Consider the following 25897-nt stretch of genomic DNA (forward strand, 5'->3'; position numbering starts at 1 on the left):
CGTGTGCATGTCTGCAAGGGAGCATGATCAAGGCTTAAACCTTGATTATTCATGCGTGAACAGAATGAGTGGATACAACACGGATGCATAGTTTTAGCACTTGTACCACTTTTCTGCTGCCAGGCATGTACGCTGTTGCCATTGTAGCATAGCTGCGCGTGGCTGTAAATTTGGACTGCATGCGAACTCGTGTGGAGAGTTCTGCACAGACCCTTGTGGACTTGGGGAGATGACGAAGATTATGCAGGAAAGGATAACACCAACCTTAAGGAGGTAGAAGCGGACAATGGCGGCAAAAGTAAAGGGATTTTCAATCAGGTTTGCATCCTGTAAGGACCCATTGCATTTTAGCCATAATTTTAATTTTCACTTGCTGTTTAGGAAAATACAACACTGTGATTGACACTTTCAAAACAACAACTACTTGTTAAAAGCTTGCTTAAGCTTGAGAGCCCAAAATTACATGGTTAGATTTCGATAAATAGCGCAGTTTGGGTTGTAATGCGAATCTTTCACAACATGTCTAAAGCTTCTCCTCCATTTTATGGGTTACCAGGTTCATGCGTCCCACCCCATCTAATAAATGATTGCTTAATTGAAAAGGAGTGACACTAATTCAATAAAATAAACAGCAAAGACATGTTAAAGTCAAACACATCAGTGAAATATAACAAACAAGTTTATTCCAGCAGAATATTAGTTAAACTAAAAAGGAAACAAAAAAGTAAGTTGTATAGGAGTATAATTATTTTGGTTAGAGGGTTGCCTCAAGATACAAGGTGAGAGGAAGAAAAGGCCAGGAAAACTACAGCACAGTTACCTTGTCTTTACAATAAACTACATGTGAAGAATAGAGGATAAAGTTGGTCAGATTTTACTTCAGTAAAGATGCTGTAGACAAAGCAAGAAAACCTGATTACTTCAAATCCTGCAAAATCTGCAGTGATATTACAAGATAATACAAACTAAGTACATTTATAGCATTAGTTCAAAGGACAAGACATCAGGAATTGAAATCTGCTTAATTATATGTGAATTAAATGAACAAAAAATGATATTCTAGTTATACATGTATCTATATAAATATACTAGATAAATAAAGTACTTGAGGTTTCACTTCACCATTGAGATTTATTGGCCTTCTAGCAAACAAATGGCATTAACTTGAGCATACTATTAAAACTATTCAAAATTAATATAAATACAAATACTAAGACTGTTCTTGTTTTTCTTTTCTTTTTTTGTTGTTTTTATTAATACAGTGTTGTGTGATCAGCTGACTGGAAGAGAGCTTAATGGTGAACGTGTGCTCCCTGATCATGTTTTTCCTTAACTTCATTGATTTAGTCTTCAAGCCTGTAATAGGATTTGTTATGAATTTTGTTGTTCAGTAAGTAAACAAATGGTGCCAAGTATTGATTTGTTGAAGACCTGAAATTAGATTTTAGATGTTAACAGTTTCAGCTTGTGACTCAAAGCACAAGACGTGGCCCGCAAAAACAAAACAAAATAATGCTAAAAAAAGGAAATGACCTGTTAACCTGAAAAGGGTGTTTAAATAATTGTCAAATCATTTCGAAACAGATAAAATAGGTTGCATGCTGAGGGTCTTTTGGGACACGCTCCTAGTCTTCAGGTCAACACTTGCAGGGGGAGGGGATGGGAGGTTATATGGCTATTTTCAAAAGCATAAGACCTTGACAAGATGCCACAGTGCCTGCAAGACATGATACCTTTTTTTTTTTTCCTGATGCAGTCTCACCCGCTGAATATAGCCATAACAATTAACAGCCAGTAATTAATCACCAGCGCCATAACCACACACCAAGCGCGAATGCACGGACACATTACAGTGTGAGAGCTGATCTCTGCTAGTTCAATTAAGAATCATTAGAGGCCAATTATAACGTGTATTAAAATCTGCCGTTAAACACACAGTTTGCAATATAATGGTCATAATTCTGCAAGCATCTATGGTCGTTTCAAAGAGTACACAGTTGCCATGTAGCAATATAAAATTATATTCAGAAAAAAAAGAAAAGAAAAGATAACGTTATCCCAGCAATCGTATTAATACAATTATTCACAGTTTTTTGAGTGACATTGTAATAATTGTCGGGAAACACAGCAGCTAAATTGAAAATCTTAATTGATTTCTTAGTGATGTAGACATCTCTATTATTTAAGGGTTCCTTTTTTCACTGCTAGAAGAAAAAGCAATATAAAATGTTCAGCTAATCTTAAATATCCACACCCCTGGTTCCTATACCAGAGTTAATCACAGCAGCACATAAATAGTAGGAAAAAAAGCATAGATTAAAAAGCTAAGAAAACAATTACAAATTCTCGGAAAAGATGCTACAGGTGTGAATGATTAAGTGGTCGTGTAATGCTTTTGTGCTTTTCGGGAACGAATGGTTGTTAAAAGTCAAATAGTCATCCTACATATCTTAATCCCACAGCCACATCACGGTAATAAGGATACTGACCCCGAAAAGCCACCTGGTCTTATCAGGCATGCAGTACCAGCAGCTGTTCATCTTTTGTGAATTTCATTCATTGTTGAACACCTTCTCCCATTTTTTTTTTCACCTTGCAAATAGCTGAAAGGGGATTTGATCCTCCAAACAATGTGATTGGTCTAGGGGAAAAATAGCACTTTTCGGTTTGGGTAGTTGGTGGTTCCTTTATGTTTTTGTTGTCCTCCAGCTGACACAACACCCACAATTTTCAGTGACTGGGCATTTACAATTCCACTTGTCTATTGAGCTGTCATGGGGAAAGGATCCTTCTCATTTTAAACTACATCTATTTTCTAGTGATTGGACAAATGTATGATTTCCCAATTCACACTTCTCAGGGGGATTTGGAAGAAAATGCACTTTGTGAAGGTAATTGTATGGTAGCTTCTCTGGAGGACCTTGTCTGAAGAACATGAAACTTTGCGAGGCACTACAGCATAGACATTTGCTTTGCAGAGAGAGAGAGAGAGAGAGAGAGAGAGAGAGAGGGGAGAACTCCTCTTCCTCGAACACACAAAGTATAAATTTGTCCTACAGGGACCCGCTGTCTTTCTTGACATTTAGACCTTGCAGCTGTCCTGGAAAACCAGCAGCAACTAGCCACAAAGAGAACCCAGTAAGAGCAACGTTTGAGAGCAAAAACTATGGTCGTTTGCAACAAAGGGCAAAGCACAAAGTGGTGCAGATGCTCAACGTGAAACTGCCCACCTACTCAAAAGCAGACTACTGTGAAAATGTTTCATCCCTAACATTCTGCTAACCACTGCAATCCCTTTAAAATAAATGCCAGAAACAGATGTGTGCATATGTCACGCTGAAAATGTTGCCCATACCTTGTCTCCTTGATCTCCCTTTTGTCCTGGCAGTCCAACTACGCCTGGAAGACCAGGATCCCCCTGAGCAGACACAATTAGCGGGATTAAAAAATGTAGACACGTTTATGTAATCGGCATAAATCTTTTGTCTTGAAAGGTACAATGAAAAACTGTACCTGGGCCAAGAAGCAAGAATTATTTATCAGTAAGCCAATACAAGTGATTCACAGTACTTACAGTAAATAATGATGCTTTTACAGAGTCGTATGTTACCTCAAAATTTAGAATCTTTATTATATGGGCTTTTTCTGATATCCAAAATCAGTTTCTACGGATAGAGATCAGCAATGTCTGCATGGGAGCAGGATGTTGTTTTTAATGTAGCACCTCAAAATGCTGATTTCACTGCCTCTTTGTGACTTGCAGACAAAATCTTAAAATCATCAAAGTGCTGGGTGTGAGATTGGAGATCACCTCGGAGCTGTATCATCTGTTTCTTTCAAAGCAGGCTTGAAGCTTTTGAGTCTCAATTTGCATTTTAGTCTTACATTAATATCTACAGCCAAATGAGACCTTCTGCATTTCCACAAAATCGATTGCACGGTGCGAATTTACACTGCTCAGGAGAATTATACCTGTGTTTACTAATAGATTATGGCTATACTGTGTTTGGTTGGCTTCCAAGGAAAACACTTTTTGGCATAAGTGTCTTTTAAATGGCAGCTTAGTGCCCATAAAGGATTGAGTACACGTGGTGCCAAATCAGTGCTGGTTCAGTTAGAATAGCCATTACACTCACTCAATTAGAGACCCTTGTTGGGGGGTGGGAATTGATTGTACCTTTTCAGCCGGACAGTGACATCTGTCAATTGACTGTGAGAGCGGCTGAGACAGCATCTGGGGGATCGGCTCTGTATCCAGGGGAGGGGAAGTCCCATTAAATGTCGTCTTTGCTCCACACTGGATCAATACAGAAATTTCACCGTTTAGACACCTTCCTTTGTTACATTTGCTTCAGGGCAAAAGAAACTCCACAATCCGCCTTGATGTCGCACGCTTTGCACAAGCAACCTGCACTTCATGTTTATGTGGCTGTGCAGTGAAGCGACACTGATAAGTCCTTCTCAAGGCTGTGACAATTCCCCGAGAGTAACTTTACACTGGCGTGACAGTGTACTTATGGAGAGATGTAATGGTGAGGGGTCAAAGGCCATCTCTCCATTTGGAATCACTGTAACATTAGCTCTTATTGACTTTATGGTGATGGGAGTTATTAAGTTACTTTCCGTGGATGCATGTTCTTGTAAAAGAGACACAAACAAAATCCTTAAATGTTTGATCATAACGAAGCCAGTCAGGTACTGCAGGACATTTATTACATGTGCAGGACCTTCTAAAGTATGTCATTACAGCTATTGTCTCTGAATATCTTAAGAAAAACTTATTGTATCATGTCATTTATTTCCTAAGTTGCAGAATAAATTAAAAACAGAAAAGCAGACACCCCTTACCCCTGATTTTCCAATTTACAACAAACAGTAGGTGTTAGTTTTGCACTGAGATGTTCAAGCATGTTACCTCTTGTAGCTCACAGCAGTTTTCCAACTCAGCCATATAAGGGTCACAGTAGATTAGGATTTGTTTCAGTTCAATCTGTGGAAAAGAGCTCACATTAATGGACCATCACAGCCTCACACAATGGTTTCATTATTGCATCATGCTCCTCTTGTAACTGACAAATGTCTGGGCTTCACTGGTTAAGACAATTTGTTCAGATGTTAGCTGTTCTAGCATTAAGTTGTCCTGCGATTTCCATCGCTGGCAAATTGGCTTAAAAACACAGGGTCCAAACACTTTAAAAAGCTTTAACTCTTGCATGACATCTACATTTTTTTAGTGATACTGACTTAAATATTCTACCAATCAAATGGTGTTAAAAGTCAGTTGTTAATCCTGCTTAAGCCAGAATCCACTCAGAAGTATTGGTGACAAATGGCAAAGCTGTTCTTATGTTTTTAGCACTTTGGGGGCATGTCTGAGAATGACACTAACACACATGGAACAATGGAGGATTTAGACAGATTACAAATCTGAATATGCCCCTGAAGCATGTTGGGAATGGAGAGGATTTTTTTTTTTTCTAAGCGGAGTGGCACACAATTGATCAAAAGTGGAGATGAATAACAAAACAAGTGCACCAAACACTGGAGAATCCTCCGACCTCATAGAGTAGATTTAGCTAAAGACAAAAAATATTTAAAAAGTTAGCAGGGGACGTACATCTACAGGTCGTCCGTCCTCTACTCGTGTAGTGATGAGTGTGCGCCCATTGGGGTCAATGCTGTCCCTCTCATCAGTCAGTCTTCTTTCTATTAGCTTGCAGTCCATGTAAATGGAGACTATGTTGCTCTGAAGAGAAATGCTCAGCTTGTGCCACTGGCGATCAAAGAGGGCATGTAGGTCACGGCTCTTAAAAGTGTAGCGGAGGGTGTTCTTTAGCGAGCCCTGGGAAGAAAACTCCAACACCTTCTTACCACCATCGACCACAACAGACACCTAAAGGGAAAAAGAAGACTTTAAAAACAGGACAAGAGAAAAATCCAACACGCCATATATTTGTAGATACTGATATTAACACATACAGTTGGGCTCACCTGACTGCCTCCTGATTGGTCAAATATCTGCCAAAGATACCAGCGGTCTTTTTTAGTGGTTCTTCTTACCCGGAGGATGGAGACAAGGGAGTACTCACTTGGGAGCCCATTTGGAAAAATTGATCTAAAAAGAAACATTATAAAAACGGAGTCAGATTCTCACAGAATATCAATATTAAACTGATTATTAAAATATCCTAAAAAATTGAAGATAGCAGTCTCTGGTGTCTTTTCTCAATATTGAACGTAAACCAGTTTAAAGCTTTCAGTGGCTGAATAATGAAGCAGCCAATCAACTTCAGAGATCAATAAAACATTTCAGTATCCTCTTGCTGCAGAGACATTCACATAAATAAACCTGACAAACATGATTCCATTTAACTTGATGAATTTTATACAGGCTTCCCTGTCATTCAGATAATGAAAGCATATAGACATTGATCCAAAGTCAAAGAGGCCAATCTTTTACCTCACCAAGCTCCCGTGTCCTACACATGCCTAGTGCAGAGCAGCTATAGGTTTATGTCTATGACCTCAGCTGCTCTGGAAAGTCAAATAACACAGAAAAAAAATGTGCGCAAGCCAAAGATGAAAAAAAGGAAAACATATAGGGAAAAAAACAACATCATATTTCAGATCACACCCACTCTCAAATGAATTACAGCTTATTCACTAACTCATCTCTCAACCCGAACCCCGTCTCCTCTTCTTAATTCTTTACATTGCATTTAAAAAAAACACACACACACACAACAAAACAGGGTATCCTTCAAAATACTATAACCCTAGCCCTAAGTCCAAACTCAAATTAACAACTAAAAGTGGAAGAGCATAAACATAATAAATCAAGATCAGCAAAAATAATAATAATGCAATGATAAGGTCATTGAGAAGGCAGAGCACAGCCCGGGGGAGGAAGAGAGCGAGTATCCTCAGACAGGTTGGAAATTAGTTTTCACTCCAATATATCATCTCCTATTCTCTCAGAGCTTCATACCCTCTGCTATTGTGTCCCTCGAATTCTTTGAGATTTTGGTGTAAACGGTACATGACTAAAATGATAAATACACCAAGTTAAAGCTCCCGAAAAATCAAATGCTTCTGTGAGAGACCGAGGACTGGGAAGGTCATTTGTTGCCCAGGGGCTAAAGGACTATTTCAGCTGCAATTCAATATCAAAAGTGACATGGCAATTTATAAAAAAAAAAAAAAAAAAGGGAATTTTACAATAAATTCAGCATAGAATATTACAAGGTTGCACATACTGTACCTGATTGTACTAAATGTATTAAACATTACTATAAAAGGCAAGGCGTAATATTAAATTAAAGCGTATGGGAGAACTTTGAGAGCTTCATGCACTACACCTATGGAACTTAATAAATTCAAGAAGTTTCATTACAACTGAGATACTGCGTAGAATTTACTGCAAGGCTGTTTTTTTTTTTTTTAGGGCGCAAGAGTTCATAGCCTTCTTTTCAAAGTCCCTAACTCAGCCTACTCTCATTTCAAAACACGACCTGTCTACAGTGCGGCACAGTTGATCTCTGAGGGCCCGGAGGGTTAAAGTTCTTGACCTCGTGTTGACTGCCCTCAGCGGCTAAGTGGCTAAACCTGGAGCGCAGTGTCGGTTGGTTTGAACATTGTTTGTGTGATTCTTTGAGAAAAAAGTACACCTTTTTAGGTGTCTGAAAATGAGCCAATGAAAAGGATCTGATTTTATTCTCCTTGCTCTTATCTATCTTTCACTGCCAGTACGACTTCTACAAAATACTACACGTGATTCTGCCAACCCCGTCTCCTACAAGTGCCATTTAAATAGAACTAATTTGCTCAGAGTAACACTCTGGCACACAGGAGTTATAATCAGAACTAATTCCATTTTTACAAGGAATGACCGTGTGCTTTCTGGAAACTATCAGCACTCTCGGAACATGCCTTTGACCGCGCATATTGCTTGGCTGACACTACCCCTTGTATAATCAGAGACAATGGTTTGACAGAATGTCACAGCAACACTACCGGTGTGGTAGACAATCTCACGGAAGCGACTTTAGCGTCCCGCTTTGTGAGACATCCTATCCATGCGGATTCTTTAAAATGTGTCAGGAGGAATCGAATTGCTGTAGTTGAAACAATCAAACCTCCACGTGCCGATTACTGACACCCAATCCTCCCACGGATCAAAGCGGACTCAGCCATGACAGTTTACACGGTAAATCCATCATTTGTGCTGGCAAACACTATAACTTCTTCTCAGCGTGAGTCCACTTTTCCGTTTAAACGTGGAAGAATGCTTGCCAGCATGATACAAAAGTGCCTGTTATCAAACTAAATCAAATGCATGCCTATGATCTGGAAGAAGAATACTTCACTTGTGAAGAGACTCTATAAAAGTGAACGTGCATGTGTTTAACTGAGATACGTATTCATTGTCATTCCAGTGTAAAATAATGTTCCTCTGCACACCTAAATAACAGAGAGCACTGCAAGATCCTTGCAATAACAACAAGCCACCAAGAGCAGAGAAACATTAAAAAAAAACATGTGTGATTCGTCAACGTGACTACATTAAATCATTACTTAACATGTAGAAAACAACTTTCATATATATATAGAAAAGGGTTTGACAGTAAGTACAGGGTAGTTCAAGCACTCTACAGTGCAATTAGGTGTGTGAGACTAAAAGGTTCTAAACATATATGTATATGGTTCATATGGTTCTAAACAAGAAATAATAATAAAAAATCCAAATAAGCACTTATAAACTGCATATTTCAGAACCAGTTCAGAGGTTTATGACATAACTACAGTGTCAGCTGGACTGTATTGACTACTGTGAGCCTATATGATTAATTAGCTGACACAGTCAGAAACCGCTGAAACCACAGACTGACAGACAAACACAAACCGTGGTGATTCGATACTCTATATCTCAGTCTGAACACAGCGCAAACCACATTATGAGACTCTGTGGCCACATTCAAAAGATGTGTTATTACCACTGAGATTTGAAATGAGAGATGATTATTATATTACAGAGAAAAATTATGAAGAAAAACAGATCAGGGTTGGATGAGATTACTTACACATCACATGTGTCAATTTGTGTAATTACTAATGTAATATATTGGATTACAAAAAAAAAAGGAAAAAAATGTAATCTAACCTGAATATGTTTGGATTGCTTTTGGAGTATTTCAAAATCATATGGAAAACATATTGTCACAAGAATTCTGACTTAAACAAATATTCTTTTTCTTCCTCTTTACGCACCAAAAACATGTTCAAAGCAAATAAGATGCATTTTGCATCTTCATCATTTGCACTTGGTCAAATTAAATTAACCTTACAAAAGCAGCCCTGGCACAAACTACTGGTGTATCATATATTCTGTAATGTGTGGGATGCTCTCTTGTGTGATTTTCTGTTGTGGCTGTTTCCTAATCAAAGGAGATACTGCCAGGAATGGAAGCCTATATTAGAGGAACTGATGGTACTTGAACCTTCCACCTTGACTCAGCACTGTTTTTTGTTTCCCCTCGCCACAAAGTAGAGCGCCTTGTCTAAGAAACACTATATGTGAGATGCACTTTTCATGAGCTGATAGCATTGGGTGCAATGGATTCTTTTTTAAAAACATTTTCAGGATTTCAAAATATCCATATTTCAAAGACTTAACCAAACTGCAATAAAGTAATCGCTGACAATGTAGCTATAATCTGACTATACATTTTTCAGATGTGATGTGGTCTGATTATTATTACTTACTTTTTCATCATGCTATATGTCATAGTGACAGTTTCTTATGGTTTGTCTTAGTCTTTCAGGCTTAAGAGGAACAAAAAGAGCTAAGAATGTTTTTTTTTTGTCCAAAAAAGCACAAATAAAACTAAATATGTGTAAAGATATATACGAAAAGTGGACATCCTACCTTTTTACTTGTTTTGTTTTGCTAAAAACAACTGTAGTCAGTAAAAAAAAAAAAAAAAAACCCCAAAACACTTAGTCCAGTGTGACTGCCTGTTACCTAACTGCAGATAGCAAAAAGAAAGTGCTCCTTGAGCTTCTTTTGCTCAACATTTGAACAAAGAAAAGCTCCACTGAACCTCGAAGACTTTAAGCTGCCTAACTACACAGGAAACCCTGTAAAGTGAAGCTGTACTTACTTTAAATGTAAAGTAGCACATATGAATGTTAAATATATCAGATGCGAGATAGAAAATTAGTACAAGACCAGACAGAGATATGCTTCTAATGACAGCGAACAACTGCAGCAAGTGTCCTTTAATGCTGCACGGATGAACACAAGTAGCATTTTGTAGGGCAATTCGTCACCTCACATGAATGTTCCATAAGTGTGTCAGCTGTGATCTATGTACCATAATGTGTTTTGTGCCAAGGAGTTGGCAGAACATCAGCCAGATCTAGAGAATCAGGCATCTATTGCTGCATATCCTGCGAGTAAAGTGAGCAATGTTTTAGTGGCTGTGGCAGGGGCAGAGGGGCCTCCTGCTTCATGCGATTGCCCTCGCTTTCCCTCCTCAGCTGACATGCAGTATCACCTGTCAAAGTACTTAGATAATTGGATATGAGAGGGATCGCAGTCTTACCACTATAACCAATGACACTGTCAGCAGCGTCACTGAGAACCAGCATCTTCTTGCACTGCGGAGCCCAGACTGAGCGAAGGGCTGAAGTAAATGTATTTTCAGCTGGTTGACTGAACAGGGAAGCAGATCACAAATCACCTGGCTCAAAGATTCTTTCACCTTGCCAGAGAGAGTGGCAGTAAATGTTTACAGTTGCATGCCATGTAAAAATACTAAAAATATCCTCCCCACCTCCTGGAAGAATGACAAAGTGTTCTCTTTCACTGTTACAACCTAAGGACACAAAACAATGAACATCGGGGCACATTTTTCAAAACCCAACGCGTCACAGTAAAGCCGAGCTGGGCAGCCATTACAGCTTCATATATGCCACTGGTCTTTTTTTTCTGATACAACTGGGACTGAATGTAAAAGCGCAATGGACCTTTATAAATATTATATCAAATCAAATGACCACTATATCATCGCATAAGCATCAGCAATGTGAAGTCACAGCACGGCTCTGCCAGTTGACCAGGGAATAAAGGTCTTCAGTAAATGGCACCTTAGTGTGTCATTTATGTAGTTATTTTAATATTCCTGTCTTATTATACGTCCTCAGACTTTTTTCTGTCCTTTATGTCCCACTTTTTGCCCTTAGGAGACTTCTAGAATAAATGCAATATATATTAATTCTGTTCAAATTATTCCCTGTCTACCAGCTCACCTCACTGCTTGCCCTTATTAGCCAAGGCAAATGGAACTATTGCTCTGAGCAGGGCATATCAGGGCTGTCTCAGTTCAGCCCTTTCATCAAAATGAGCAATGCTGTTTTGTTTAGGGTTTTTTTTTTTTCTCTAGAAAACTCACAGATCCAAAAACTTCAAGTCTCATCCTGATCTGCACAACAAATATCTATAGTAGGTGTAAAAATTTCGCTACTTATATCACAGAGTCTTGCAATGTTTGACTCTTAAGAAATAATCAGCACTTCATACTTACAACCTGAACATGAGGAAGCAAAACCGGTACTAGCCTGCACTTTAGCACTGCTCATTTGCACAGCGCAGTGTCCTGACATGCTACAATGAACAACAACCCAAATGATGCAGAATGTAAACACACACTTACTTTGTCGGCTTAATAAGTGGACTGCTTCCTAATCGGAACGACGGCAGCTCTTCTGTGATTGTTCCCTTTCGGAGGAGAAACTTTTCTGTGAGATCAAATCCTGTGAACGGGATCGTAATGTGTTACTATCTTTAAACAAACCGCTTGCAGACTTATTTACGAAGCCGTCACTCGGCGCGTACCTGTGATTTGCAGGGGACGATCTAAAACATCCTTAAACCTGTGTTCCTCTACGGTCAGAGCGGGACATGAGCCATCTATGGGGAAAAAGCCACCAAGAAGTTGTTTGGGTGCAGATGTTTGTTTATATTTCGAATCAGTTCGCTGGTATTTTAGAGGAGACAGTGATGAAGTGAATCATGAAGTAATTTCCACAGTGCATTTCCTCTGATTCTGAAAGCAAAAACTGCTTCATGAGAAATCAACATCAGAGCAGAAAAACTGTTCAGTTGTTTTTCCCCATTAATCTTCGGAACTTTTGTTTAAACTTTGAAAAACAACTGTAAGAGACAAGACTCAGAAATTCAATTTAGAGACAAGCACAGATTAGTGATACCAAAACTGACTTTATGAATACTGATAATTCTGCAATACTTTCACTAATGTAAAGCTGAGGCGAAATAATAGCATTGCAATAATAACAACAACATGTTTGTCGATATGCATTAACTCAGACTTCAATTTGGGATAAAATGTGATGTTTTCAAACACTATTATTTAAAGAACAGCTTTTTATTCATGACAGATATAACGCCTCTCTGTCTATCTGTTCTTTACCTCCACATTCGAAGAAGATAATTCGTTTTGTCTGGCTTTGTGTTAACAAAAGCGCAGTTCAAGACACTGCAGGTGGTGCTTTGTTGCCAAACTATCGACAATCTTTTCTCGTCGAAAGGAATGTGCTGCTGCAGACGGAAAAAGTTGAGGACAACAAAAAAATCACATACCTGTTTGTTCACTTACTGCCATCCCAAAAGTGCAAGGAATGGAATTCACAGTCCAAATGAAAGCAGTCCATCCTAGCAAGCAAATCATGGCTCTGAGGCTAGAAAGCAGTCCACCTGAAAACCTGAGTTCAAACAGGACAGTTTCGTTTTAAATTCAGGTCGGTAAAATTGAAATGAAACACATGTCTTAGGCAACCTTGATTAAAAAAATGTATGTATGAGCCAATAAATGCGTAACTCATAGTGGCTCAATTGACTTTCATGATAAACTTGCTTTTGCAACTTTGACTTCATTCAGTCAGCCTCACACTGGAACAGTCAGGTGTCTCTGAGCAAACATATGACAGATAAAACTTTCCAATCTGTGGCAGAAATTACACATCATAACCATCTATTGTCTTCAGATCAGGTCTGTTAATTCCGATCAAAATGAGCATTAAAGTGGAATTAACATCCTAACTCATGTCTGATTCTCCTATTTTCCACTCAGCTCTTACATGCACTCACACGTCCCTAAAGCCTCTTTGTGTATTTATGTAAAGTCAGTCAGCATGGAGAATGCACTTGTGAGTCCTTCATTCATTAGTTCTCATTAACACCTCCCATACAGGGATGAATGCAGATGACTATACTCCAGCAGAATCATTATACCCTTAGCTATGTTTGTGTTACCGTTTTGCTTGTTAACCACTGAGCCAGGCTGACTCTTGTTCTCCATAAGTTTGTAATTCATTAGGTCTGTACGTCTCCTCCTAAGATGACTTTTAATTCATATTCCAAATTCAGCTCACAGTTTGACCGACAGAGCGATTATAGAAGTTCAACACACAGTTGTGGGCTCTGAGTATTTCATTGTTTGATTTTAGTCTGAACGCCAAGGCCCTGATCTGTTTGTGTAGTACTCTATTAACACTTTGCTGTGTTTTGATGTGTAAGCTGTCTGCAATGTCTTGTTCAAGGACGTCACATTCAAGGATCAAACCTGGAAACCTCCAGTTACAAGCAAGTCTTTCGAAAAATGCGACTATGCTGCCAAATCAAATCTTCTGCATTGCTCTCGTGCCATTGCAAAGGCGGCGTACATTTTTTGGGTAGAGTCATCGTGGACGGTGAGAGTCTGCTGCAAAGTGCAGGCAATAAAGTGCACTCGGTCTTTGTGAACTATTCCTACTCAAACACTTTCAGCAACTTCTGCGTTCCTGATACATATGAACCAAACTCAAAAATTAAAAACTATTTCAGATGCTGTTTGTAAAGGAATTGCAAGGTCACCAAACTGAATAAAAGAATGAATAAAGCCTCAAAAAAAAGCTGCACACATAGACGTGACACTGAAATACTATCACAATTATCCTCTTGCAACAAAATCACACGCTTCAGATTCTTGATCGTACAGAAAATCATGATTGTCAACGCACTTTTTTTTTCTTTTTTTTCCCCCCCAGCCTACCTGCAACAGTTTTGTGAAAACACAGCTGCAGCAACGACTATAAGCATAAAATCCTTCCCTCCAGGTGCAAATTCATCTATTTCAACCAGGACGAAATGGCTGAAGACATAGCAGAGTGCTGAACTTGACCTCCTAACACCATAATACAGCCACAACACATTAAGTTAATTTATATGCAGGGCCTCACAAAGTGTGACCAATAGTATTTTTTTTCTTTCACTAAACGTTCCTTCTTTAACTGCCTCAGTCGTATCCAAATTAATTTCTCCCCTCTGATTAATTCCAGTCCATGCTGCTGCAAGCCTTTCCCCTCTTTCTCCCACCGGATCATAAAGTTTTTTTTTTTTTTCTTTTGCATGCAGGCCTTTACAGTGTATCATGGCGCATGGAGATGAAGTGACCATGCCACTTACAACTACAACCATGCATGGGTCGAAAGACAAGCAGCACTACAGAGGGATCACATTCCCTGTCTGTGTGAAGGTGTAATGTTATTCCATGTCATTTCTGCAAATGCATGCAATACACGCAGCTCCTACATTCACAGTTATTCCAGATTGTGTAGGAGTTTTTTTTTCCTTCTATTTTTTTTGTTTATTTTTTTTTCTCCATATGCAGTGTAGTAGATGGGGGGGTGCTGGAACCAAACCTGCATCGATTTAAATCCTATAAATTGACACAGTGGCACAGTGTGGGCTGTATCACATATGTCACAGCTTGAGATAGGAGCAGGCAGAGAGAGAAACCTTGGACACATAACTTATAGTCCGCTCTGTGCCTCCATCATTCATTCTCTCCGATCAATGGCAATAACTCAGAGGCAAAAACTCTCCAATATTCAAAGAAGCGTGTTGCTCTACGCGACAGCTGATTGGCTGGACGCTTTTTTTATTATTTTTTTATTAGTATTATTTTTTTAATAATAATTGCGGGATGTTGTCGCTCTTTTTCTTTTTTTTTCTTCTAACAAATTGATGCAACACGACTCGTGTTTACCGCTGCAGAGCGTTCATAAATCAGAAATAACCTGTTCAGAAGGCACGCGTCCCACCGAGCGCTCAAGTTAAGACGCATCAAGACGTTGCACAATAAATAAAAAATAAACAAAACCAAGCGATCAGAGATGCAACTATTCCCCATAACGGTACTTTCAATGGGCAAAACACGCCGATTATTACGTTATAATGATATTTTTCAAAAAACAAAAAAAAATGAGCGAGGAATTAAATTGATCTATAAGTACTTACAGTTGCTGATAAAGTTTCCTCTAAGGCAGAAACAAACCAAAAACAGCGACAAAAGCATAATCCATGTGTGATTACGATCAGTCCGATTCCGGATTCCAGGACTTGGAAATAAAAGTCACAGTGGGATCGCTTGCTCGATCGCGGTCCTTATTAGTTGCACCGAGTGGCCCTCCCACTCAGTCATTATTACTGAAATACACTGACAGAGACTTGAGCAAACACACTGAAAGCCTCCACATTAAGGGGGGAAATACATGCCCAGCGGCTGTTCAGACAAACTCTCCTATTAACTTGAGCCAGGTGCGGGAATTAAACACCGTTTGATGCATTGTGATTTTTTTTTTTTTTATCAAAATGTTCTAAATAAAAGGCCTGAATCATATGGATTTGCACAGCCTTTAACTTGGCTTAAAGTGTGTTATTAGCAGTAAGTGAAGCTTAAAAGTGAAAAAAAAAAGCCTCTTGGGAGAATATAAAAAAAAAAAGAAGATGTGTTAACAGGCTATTCATCTCGATCCAAATCTATCTATTCATCTGCCCCACAGCACAGAAATTACACTCTGACATGAGTGGAATAGATGACACAATGAAGTGGCAGCTTTTAGTTTTAAAGGCAGTCCTGGGCGCTGCAAGCAAACCGCATACTATTTTAGTCAGAAGACAAATGCCATGTTGCAATACTACACTTGCTATACGGAAGGCAACAACTTTAACATTGGCTTGTGTCTGCAAGAGTTTTAAATGCAGGGTTCTGTTAATTCCTGCTTTGTGCCTGTCTGCTTATGTGTGGACGGGCTTTCCATTTGTCACATCGGTGTGATTACAGGCTATTTATGTGTCAATAAAACTGGCTCAAACTGTGAAGGTTAAATCTGAAGTATTTTAACCTCTTGAAGTTTTTTCTTCTTCTTCTTTTACTTAAAACAACACAGCAACGTTTGCAGACACCAGGTCCACAGAAACAGGTGTTCAGACTCCCCACATGTAACTGTTTAGACAGATGATTTTAATGCACCCTCCCTTTCACCGCAGGGACACACACGGGGATACACTTTTCAGCAGTGTGTTGAAAGAAAGCACGAAAAAAAAACATGCCATAAAGGACTGAGAATTCAAATGAAGCAGGTGGCTGTATTTGAGAGCTTTTTTCATACATATATAAATATAAAATAAAGCATTTTCCCCTCTCTACTCTCTGCATTTCTTTACATCTTTTATACTTTAATCTTTTATTTTGTTCTGAGTGAACTCTATAACTGTTTTCTTACAGCTAACATACAAGGATTGTTTTTTAATAAAGTTAGCATTTTGTATTTAAAAAAAAATAAACTAAAAAACTCTGTAAGAGTGAGATTATTTTAATCCAAATATTATAAAGCTCAATTTTGTTAAAATTGATTTTTTTGTTGGGCTTTGTTGCTGCCACTGTGATGTAATTCCAACATGAAGTGATTGATTTGCTCAGACACAGAATTTGTATGAGTGTGTGTGTCTGTGTGTATAAGTGAGTGAGGGAGTTTGAGTGGGGTGAACTGACCCTTTCAGGTTTGGGGCAACACTGGGGCCATTGTGGAAATGGCATGAAGCACTAAACTGTAATCCTACCAACATAGTGATAAACTGCTTACACAAAACAACCATCCAAACCATAGCAAAAGTTTCTTCTGAAAACATTATAAGTTATGTAATCAATCCTATCTGGAAAAAAATGACACTAAAGAAATAGAAATATATACTTTTCTTTTATACAAATTGAAGTACAATCTACACTATTACTCGAAACCTTATTTATCATCCTTTGATTCTGGGATCACTTAATTTACAGTAATTCCAAGTAAACATTATGTATGTTATATTTATATGTCTCAAAGTTATAGCAATCCCAATGCATCCAATTAGGATCTGCCTTTCATAGATATCCCAAAACTAACACCAACCCTATATCATACTGATATATTCTAGATTTATTACAGCCAAGCACATCTTGGAGATCTGAGAAATGGCACAGACAACCTTGGCCACCTCATCTTCATGCCCTCTCCCTCTACACCTTCAAAAATGTTTAACATTTGAGGGTTTTTTTTTCCCACACTCACCCCACGTCTGATTGAAGTCAATCATATGCATGACAGGCTATTTCAGTTTTATCATGCATAATAGAACATAAACATTTAATTTGACCGCCATAAAACATTCATTTATCCTGACTTGATGTGTAGTATTTCTGATGTGAACATCATTGTATTGTAGGAAAAGCAGTAATTAGGGTCATTGACGGATCACATGAAGAAATCTATACCTGCCTCCTTCAAAGTAACTGAAGGAGTGCCTCTGTTGTGTAATACTTCGAATGAGGACTTAGGTCAAGCATGTTCTCAAATGCAACTGGGTCCCCCGGGATCCTAATGGCATTTATTTAAAAGCACCAGTTGAAACAGAAACAGAAAACAATGAAGTCATTAGGAACAGAATGAGTCATGAAAAATTTGTATGATAGAGTAAAGTACATGTGAGACAGAAAGTAAAGCTCTGGGGTCTATCTCATATGCTAGATCAAGGGTGAACATAAACTTCACATATGCCTTTTAAAGTGTTTACATCAGCTAGTATTGGACAGCTAATGTTTTCACCATATGATACATTCCTTCCTTCTGTGTGCACCTGGAGTCGTCAAAATCTGGCACCAAACTATAAGAAGTATTAGAGTTGCATTTCAACTTGCTAAAGTCTAAATGTCAATTACTAATCCTAACAACATAGCTTGACATAACCTTGAAATTGTATATATTCTGCTTTCAGAAACCTATAAAATGTTATCTGCAGACTGCATTGCCTAAACTACCTTTGCCACCACTATACAGATAAAGTGGCCGTCAGCAGAAAACAAGTCACCACCTTTAATTTCCGAGAATGAGATCAATAGAGTTTGATAAAAGCCCAACGTTTTCTGCCTTAGCATCATTTATTTTGAACATAATCCCCTTCTCGCACTGTTGTGAAAAGCTAAGCTGGATCGTGGCTGTTGCCCTCTGTGGTGTTGGGTTGAGGTTTTCCTTGTGCCTTCCTTAAAATCCTCACTTAATCATAAGCTGTCAACTTTTCATAAACATTTCTTCCGGCCAATGGAAACTGCTCACAGTGTGGTCTGTGGATTATCCAGACTACTCGGAGATTGTTTCCAAAAGACACACTGCTGCTGATTTTTTACTTTTTATTTTTTTAAACACACGAACTGTTAAAATTTAGTTCTATTCACGTTTTCTCTACTGAACTTCCCAAGATGCCCCCTTTTTCACCTCAGACCATTACAAATGCAAGTCTGGCCATCACTTTGACCTCTGTCACTGTTTTGTATACGTGTTTCATGATTCTCTCGCATTTTGCGACGCAATTTAATATTAGACTAATCCTAACCGTGAACCTTGAACCTTGCTTCTTATGTGCTGGGATACGGAAAAACAAACAGATGTCAAAGGTCATAAATTATGTGTGAAATTAGTCCCTAACAGCAGACTAAAAACAGTTCTCTCTCGGCAGAAGTACGCCTCTAGACTCTTGTAGCAGTTCTGGGGAATTGCCCTTTGAAATATTATTTTCATGGCATTTCAGCTTTAATAGACAATGAAAAGTCGGATAACGAGGGAGATAGCAGGATGTGGCAAGTAACAGATGGTCATGCTGATTTCGACCCCAAGACATTACATTTACATGTTTGGCGCCCTTCCGACAAGACTCGAAAAATATTCCAAGACATATATGCCAGAAATTGCCCTTTTAGAGATTCCTTACCCCTGCGATATTCACAATCGGCGTGCTTAACTGTGGTTTGTGCCCTAAATGATTGAATTTGTGAGGTTTCACAAGGGTGATGATAAGCATTTGCGTCAGCTATGCATGGATAGAAATGGTGACTGCCTCACAACAATATCAACATGTTGTGGTGAAAAAAAACAAGCAATTAGTCGAGACAAATACACCGGATAGCACGTTTAAGTTCAGTGGTTTGTCAAATACCAGATTAGAACCTAAGTTACTTGGCGAATGCCTTCTCTTGCTTAAAAAAGAGTGACAATTTAAGAAGCATTCATAATTTTCAATACTGTGAAAAACACCTAACAAAAAACATCTTAGTCTAAATTTTTAATATAGTCTTGACCATTAATGAAGATACCAAGTAGAAACAACTCACTTCTTTCAAACCGTCTTACTGCAACCTAAAATCTAAAAGGAATTGTGAACATTTTCTAGTGCTTTTTTAACCCACATCTAAATTTTTAAAAATATTTTTTGGGGAGCTTTTTGCCTTTATTCAAAGCAGTAGAGAGAGAGAGGAAAGGGGGGAGAAGAATGGGGAGACACCTGCAGCAAATGGTTATGAGCGGGATTCAAACTCACGACTGCTGCATTGGGGACTACAGCCCCGTCTCATCCGGTCGAGCTTCCAGGGCATCCCACACATCTTAATTTTAAGAAATAGCTAGCTAAACACCATTTCAACTATTTTACCCATAAAAGACCATCACCTGTCCTGCTCTGAGGTTAAGAGATTGATTTAGATTTAGAGACAATGTATTTTGTGAAAAATGGGGAAAGCTGTTTTTCCCGCAGTTGCATTTTTTTTGTACAGACGTGTGATTAATTCAAGGAAAACCCCAAACCCTTGACCCTTACACTGAGGGGATCTGGGGGGCATTTTGCTGGCACGGCTTGGGTCCACTTGTCCCATTACAGGAAAGGGTCACTGCATATCAATACAAAGTTGTTCTTAGTGATCATCTATATCCTGTGCTGGAACATTTCTATTCTAATGGTGTCTTCTAGGGCAACGATGTTCCATCCATAGGGTATGAAGGGTCACTGAATGGTTTCATGAGTATGAAAATGATGCGAATCATACCTTACGGCCTTTACAGTCACTAGATCTCAACTCAGTTTGGTGATTTTGGACTGATATGTTCGGCAGGGTTCTCCACAATCATAATCAAAACACCAAATCAGGGAATATCTTGGTAGATTATGTTGTTCTCCTTTAATTTGTCACCAGTCTATACATTCATCAAGCAGGAACTGCTGACAGAGAGAAAATACAGAACATTTTGCTGATATTCTGATGTGAGAGGGGTGGTTTGATATACGAGACACATTCAGTGTATTGATTTGAAAGTGACTGCTTTCAGTGACCTGGACATGTGATCAAGCGACATGACCACACTAACTGCAGGTTAAAGCAGAGTTTATATCCCCTAAGGCTCATTGTGTCCTGCATTTGTTTATGATTAACATTATTTTCCCATAAAACTTTTACTCAAATGGGATATAGTAGAATAATTTACTAATTCACAAAAAGGCATTAAACCATATTGTGAAAAGCTAAACATCTTGTTTCATGTTAAATGCTTCAAGGACAATAATTCCTCTTTGGTTTTGGTAACATATGGTGCTTCATTATTAATTAGAGGATGATTATAGCCCGGATCTTATCAAATGCCCCCCTTTCTCCACAAATATTACTATGTACACATTAGTTCATCCAATGAGAGAACAGCTGAAGATGCTTTATGAACGAAATGACAAAACCACAACTTTCCTCTGGCAAACTTTGTTCTGCTTCAATTAATGCAGTTTAAGTGCACCATAACTCATAATGAACCACATAGCAAACACAGTAGTCTCCTATTTAGGTGTTTGTGCGTGTGTGCAGTGTCGTACTTTTACTGCTTATGCACATACGTGACCTCAGCAAAGCCCTATTGTTTTGGAAAGCGGCTGTTTGCCTTGAATTCAAACACGCTAATCTCTGTATTCTCGTCGAGCCAGTCAAATCATTACGGTTGAAAGGGTTTGGAGGCTAAACACCTGTCTCTTTACAAGATGATTTACTAAATCGACATATGGCGAATCGCTAAACAAAGACATCACATTGTGTGTCGCTAATCTGCATTCAGGCATAACTATTGATGTGTACCTTTCATGTGCTCATAAAAATCACAAAAGCTATTAAGGAGTCTGTTTATCATTTCTGAGAGCTCACCTGGGCATGAAAGCTTCCAGTATATAGACAGATAAAGAAAAAAGAAAAAAAGAAGAAGAAAAAGATACAATAACATGTCAGTTTCGCCTACAGCTATAGTTCTGTGGGGTATTCTTGAAATATGATCATATAATTGGCCTGGCTATTGAAAGCAATGAAAGAAAATCAGTTGGTGGCATCCTGATTGGGCTGGCTGCGGGAAACTGAGTCTCTTTGATATCAACTCAAATATTCAGAGGCTTGGGCCGAGTGTTGAACATGTGGTAGAGCCAGGCAGTACGGGTGAGTATTTCAAATGATTTCAAATGACATCTGATGTTATAGTGACGACAGAAGACACTGTTATCTTCATCCAGCGCATTAATCTGCAGTGTTTGTTTCAATTCTATTCTCTATAGAATGTTGTCATTGTGTATTTGTCCATGTCTCAAACAGCCTTTGCATGACATGGCTTTGTGTTCTACAGCTGCTGGGTCGTGTGAGTTTTTACATGAATTTGCCTACGATGGCCAACTGCACATCCTGCGAATGACACAAACCCTATGTTAATGTTCGTCAAGGTTAGAGAAAGGCAAGGCCAGGGAACATTACAAAGATTGAACTGAGGTTAGAGGGCAAATAGTCTCATTAAATGAAAAAAATAGAATTTCTTTCTCTCCTTATATATATGGTATATCCAGAACCTGACCCCTCATCACTATCTCACACTGACAACAACATACACCCTTTTCCATCCAAAATCCCTGCAGTCTTTCACTGGCTATTTTTTTTCTCCCACATGAGCTCCATCAATTACCGTCACCCAATCAGTGGGAGGTCTTTGTAGAATATGCATTATCATTTTCAGAATTAAAAGGACAAATCTGATGGCGGAGCAAGCACTTAGGAGCAACAGCTGTTGCGGTTGCAGCAACCCTTCCACTATCATTATAAGATCAAAAGAGGGGTTTAAAAATTAGCTGTACCACTTAGACATACATTTTAATCCCTAAATCTTTTCAGGACTGACAGAAATCTTGACAATATGCTACCATTATTTTTCACACCATGCCCCTTTTTTTAATAGAATTTGGTACATGGTCTCCATTAGGGCACATTGCCAAGCTGCACGATAAAGGCATTTGCAGCTTTGAAAGGTTGCATGAATTAATCAGACCTACCTTCTCTGTGCAAGTGAATAATGGGTTGTGAACAAATTTCATTAGTTTAATTAAAATTGTTAAAGTCACGAGCGTAGATATATGGCTGTTGACTTTAGTGAGTTGAGTTCAAAAAGGTCCAAACCAATAGTGAACAGCGAAATAATTGGTGAGAATATTCCTCACTCCAATTAGTAACAGACTATTTTTTCCCCCCAAATACAATAGAGACATATTATTTTCACTTTCAGAAACTTTGAGTCTCAATGTCACCATGGACTGTTATAGTCGTCTGCTTGAAAAAGTGATTACTCAAGTAATAATTACATTTTGTCTGAATAATTCCAGACATGGTGAAAGAATAACTGCATACTCTTGGACTGTTGTAATTTAGGAAACAATATTCTCTGTACATGGAGTGATTTCTTAGACACAATGCACTGAAAAGGGAGGCAGGATGAAAGGACAGTAAAGTCCCTATTTGGAGATACCATGGGGTCTGCACACAAGATAAATTTGATATGAACTGAAAGAAATGGTGAGTGTGCCAGGCACAAAAAAAAAAAAAAAAGCCTGAGCATATTATTGCAATTCACATAGAGTCTGGAAAAGTTTATATAATCCCAGTGCTGCATAAGTTTGGGTCCCTTGCTGAATAAAACAGACACTCATACCTCAACAGAGTCAGCTTTTTTGAAATATTGAGTGGTATTGCTATTAATGCATTTTGATACTTCAAATACATACAGACTGTCACTTTTAGGGATTCACAACGCTCATTGAGCTGGAGAATATAAAAGAAGAAACACTTTTTCTCGAGTAATACTACGAATACCTGACAGGATTCATTTCTGTTATAGAGCGGAACTCCAAAACAAATATAAGTTTTATATTTTTGCGAGGCCTTAGTGGACATTTCAGGCACCTACATAAAGAGAATGTATATATATAATAGACCACTGCCGAGAAGGAAAAAGTCTGCGTAGCCAATGTGTAATGTAAAGCAAATTTGTGCTCATCCAGTGAGCCACTACTCAAGCAGCTACACAACAGTAAAGTATCCTAATGCTGGTCCATTGACAATATGGATCTTTACTAGAAATGCTCTATGGTATCAGCTTATAGCTTTAGCACTAATACTGTGTGGGCCGGTACAGTAGTTTATTGATAGCTAGTATTACCCCAGTGATCAGCTCTGCACATGGGAATGCAGCTACAGGAACACTGCACCCTATTTTCTAGTGATTCCATACCACTTTTTCAAATAATTTAATGCTTAAAGTTCCCAAATGTACTGGACCAGTGCTCACTGTAAGCATGCTACATATATGCTGCATTAAATCAACTCTATTCTGTGCTTTGTATTCTATTTTTTAGTGGCAAAGAATACAACTTTTTTAAAAAAGCATGCAAAATAATAGAGAAAATGGAAAGGCTGCCGCATAGAATAGGACATTTAAAAATTACATTTAAAAAAAAAAAATTCATAAATACCTTCCAAAAGTTGTTCAAATGTCCACCTGCAACATACCTCACTGGTAGTCCAGTGTCCCCATTGGTGCCTCTCAGGCTTTAGGTGGCCTAAATGCCCCGCTGGTTAGCAGAAGTGCCGCCTCGGTGTGTCCTAAGGGAAACATTGAATTTTATTACCAGCTATAAACCTATCCATATGGACGTAATTGTTCCTTTTTGATATTCTCCCTTCACAGTCTATTGATACCATTTGGTTTTGCTAAGTATTGGAAATAAAACCCTGTCAGAGCACCTACTTGCATGTAGTGGTAGAAACCAACTGAAGACTAAAGGCTTAGGTAGCCTACTGAGACTGCTTCCAAGATGAGTACTGTAGTATAAAATACAATCGATGGTAAATATAATTCGAAGGTACTTCTATGTCTGTATTATGTATGCTTTATACTACAACTAGCTTACTTTGCAGATCAATATTTCGCACACAAAACATTCAATCAGCTTTTAGATGATCTAATCCTTATTGCTTAATAGACAATAGCTCAACCTGGACTGTTAAATCATAAAAAAATGAAATAAAATCTGCTTTCATTCTAATGCATTGGCAATATCATACAGGCAGTAACAACAGTGATAACAATTTCAGTAATGACACTTAATTAAAAGCCAATTTGTTGCAAATATGCATCATTTTAAAAGTTGAACTCGCTAATTAAATGTATAAATATGTGATGTTTCTGTGACATTTTTACTAAATTCAGGAGGGAAAAAGCATCTGAATAGTTTTTCCATCGCTGCTGGAATTCCAGAACACTAGAAATGCAGCATGTAATATCTGATTGAATTCTAGTGTGGTGAAAGTAAAAGCACCACTGTGAATAAAGTAATACTGTGGAAAGATGTCAGTAAATTCTAGCAATTATTTTTAACAGAAGTATTACTTTTTCCAATACGTGGAATCTGTACAACAACCAAGTACGACTATAATGGAAATTATAATAAGCAGATGGAGTCACAAGCCAGTAATGAGCCACACATCTACAATGCATAGAGTTAATGAGGATGTCAATGCTGCATGCATCTTCCTGAAGGGCTCGGCGAAGTTGGTGGACATTTTTGGGGAACAGTACTACCTTGTTGGACATGTCCATAAGAACAGAACTTGTGTCGGTCGTACTATGCCGTCTGAAACAATTTTCTCACGACAAATGGCGGCGATGTGAACATTTAAGTGCCTGACTAGGGCCCTATCTGACATGCCAGCATCCAGCATGCCAAAGGCCTCTCCTTGTCTTTGTCTTGTCATCTGTGACATTGTCTCATTTGAACAAAGCCACCATTTTAAGTTGGCCTTTTATAGTCACTGGTCAAAAGAGCGTCTGTGTGCTGGTCACGCAATCTGATCATTGTCCTCTAATGCCAAACCTGACTAGCATGTGGATTAACTCAATGGTTGGGAATGTGTCACCAGTTGAACAGCTTTTTTTTTAAAAGCATTTTTTCTTTGTGCCTAAATGGTTACATATAACCATTTTCTTACCATGTAGAAATCAGATCTTTAACTGTAGCTCTAAGTCATGAAAAAAAAGACCAGGTTCATATTTTTGTTCAGAGTATGTTTAGCCTAAATGTGCATTTTGCTAAAGCCACCATCACTATCCTGTTGCGTTGTTGGTGATACACCGTTTGTGTTCATTTCACCTCTTATCACAGTCGTCCTTTTCCCACCACCGGCGAGGATGTTCAATCCCTGATTCCCTGAGGATATCAGCTCACATATGGACACATTAACTACAGTCCACATGACATGATCATCAAGACGTCTGAACTTTGCGCAGACGCAGACGTCTTGGCCGCGTGGTGACGTCGACAGGACCACGTGGGTTTGTTATTGCAGGA

At 38.5% G+C, this 25897-nt stretch overlaps 1 protein-coding gene across 1 annotated transcript in view; it reads right to left on the bottom strand.

Moving 5' to 3' along the window:
* Positions 1-15411, bottom strand: part of LOC103355081 (collagen alpha-1(XIX) chain) — a 105376-nt gene extending 89965 nt beyond the window's left edge. The window contains exons 1-9 of the mRNA XM_008278740.1: positions 15359-15411; positions 12662-12783; positions 11897-11971; positions 11715-11814; positions 5992-6115; positions 5618-5893; positions 4916-4990; positions 4178-4297; positions 3356-3418 (exon numbers count right to left, since the gene is read on the bottom strand). Of these exons, the coding sequence (XP_008276962.1) occupies positions 3356-3418; positions 4178-4297; positions 4916-4990; positions 5618-5893; positions 5992-6115; positions 11715-11814; positions 11897-11971; positions 12662-12749 (921 nt within the window). The 5' untranslated portion in view covers positions 12750-12783; positions 15359-15411. The remainder of the gene's footprint in view (positions 1-3355; positions 3419-4177; positions 4298-4915; positions 4991-5617; positions 5894-5991; positions 6116-11714; positions 11815-11896; positions 11972-12661; positions 12784-15358) is intronic.
* Between the last annotated feature and the right edge of the window lie 10486 nt (positions 15412-25897).

This window comes from Stegastes partitus, unplaced genomic scaffold (assembly GCF_000690725.1).
Source record: "Stegastes partitus isolate 25-593 unplaced genomic scaffold, Stegastes_partitus-1.0.2 Scaffold131, whole genome shotgun sequence".
In the NCBI taxonomy this organism is placed as follows: Eukaryota; Metazoa; Chordata; class Actinopteri; family Pomacentridae; genus Stegastes; species Stegastes partitus.